Here is a 1332-nt window from a genome sequence, read left to right on the forward strand (position 1 = left end):
CGCGGCAGACTCTTCGATTGCTTTGGGCTGCGTGTGGGATCCCAATGACATCCATTATTCGCCACAAGAAGAAGACCCCAAGATTCAAGGCCAAGTCCAACTACGTCAAACCATTCCTCACGCCAGCGAACATCGAAGCTCGTCTGAGGTACGCAATGTCCTTCGTTCGACCTTTGTCAAATCGTCGCCACTCTTTCTCCAACATGCTCGATTTCGTGCATGTTGATGAAAAGTGGTTCAATTTGACGAAGGTCAAACGTCGGTACTATGCGTACGATGACGAAGAGGTGGCTGCGCGCTCCGTCAAGTCCAAGCACTACATAACCAAGCTTATGTTTCCGCTACGACCATCACTCCAAGACGTTTTCGGACGGCAAGGTTGGTGTGTGACCCTTCGTTCAAGTGTCGGCGGCGTTGCGTGGAAGCAAGAGCCGCCCCAAGGGCACCCTTGTCACTGTTCCTCGAGCCGTGGACAGTACTGTGTATTTTGACGTCGTTCTGAACAAGGTCGTCGCTACCATTATGGCTTAGTTTCCTGGTGGTGTGCGGCGCGGTAACGTGTTCCTCCAACAAGACAACGCCAGCCCTCACCGTTGCGTTACGACAGAGCTGCTTCAAGCCAAAGGTGTGCGTGGGATTGTTGTAGCAAATCAGCCCCCCAACAGTTCAGACTTTAATGTCTTAGATTTAGGTTTTTTTAAATTCTATTCAAAGTCTTCAGCACCAAAAGGCAACTCGTTCAATCGAGGAGCTTATTGGTGCTGTAGAAAGTGCGTTTTATGAGTTACCGGCAGATACAGTTGCAAAGACATTCATAACACTTCAAAAGGTTTTGGAAATGTCCATTGAAATGCTTGGAAGCAATGATTACAAACTTCCTCATATGAGAAAGGATGCTTCAATTGCTGACTTTGCATCGTACAATGTTGAGTTCGATGCATCTTGCTACGAGAGTGCGTTAACTCATTTGCATGAGCGTCTGGGCGAGGAGTCCACCATGGAAGCGTTGGTGAATTCTCTTGATTGAGTAGTCGGCATAACCTTAAAAAAATACATTAAATTTTGTGCCTTGAATATGTTGTCTTGGAGTTGCATACAAAAATCAAGTTGTTCGAAAGCCATGGCACATACTTTAATCAAATGAAAAACTACCTGACAAACGTTTCGGATCAGAGTAGTATGTAGTAACAGACGTAGTAATCACAATAACTAATAGTATCCGTAAACAAATTGACAGTCGTATCTCATGTCGCCCGCCACATGTTGAAGCACAATGTACAGGCCCAAGAATGAACGAAAACCTTACACTTCAACTGGGCCATTTCATTACCA

General features: G+C 45.8%; 1 protein-coding gene across 1 annotated transcript; it reads left to right on the forward strand.

Moving 5' to 3' along the window:
- Positions 1–44: 44 nt before the first annotated feature.
- H257_01696 (hypothetical protein) lies at positions 45–646 on the forward strand (the record flags this gene model as incomplete). Its single annotated transcript, XM_009825017.1, has 2 exons — positions 45–475; positions 532–646. 2 exons carry the CDS (start codon positions 45–47, stop codon positions 644–646), a joined length of 546 nt encoding a protein of 181 aa, XP_009823319.1.
- Between the last annotated feature and the right edge of the window lie 686 nt (positions 647–1332).

Source organism: Aphanomyces astaci (genome assembly GCF_000520075.1).
Source record: "Aphanomyces astaci strain APO3 unplaced genomic scaffold supercont1.3, whole genome shotgun sequence".
Taxonomy (NCBI): domain Eukaryota; phylum Oomycota; class Saprolegniomycetes; order Saprolegniales; family Verrucalvaceae; genus Aphanomyces; species Aphanomyces astaci.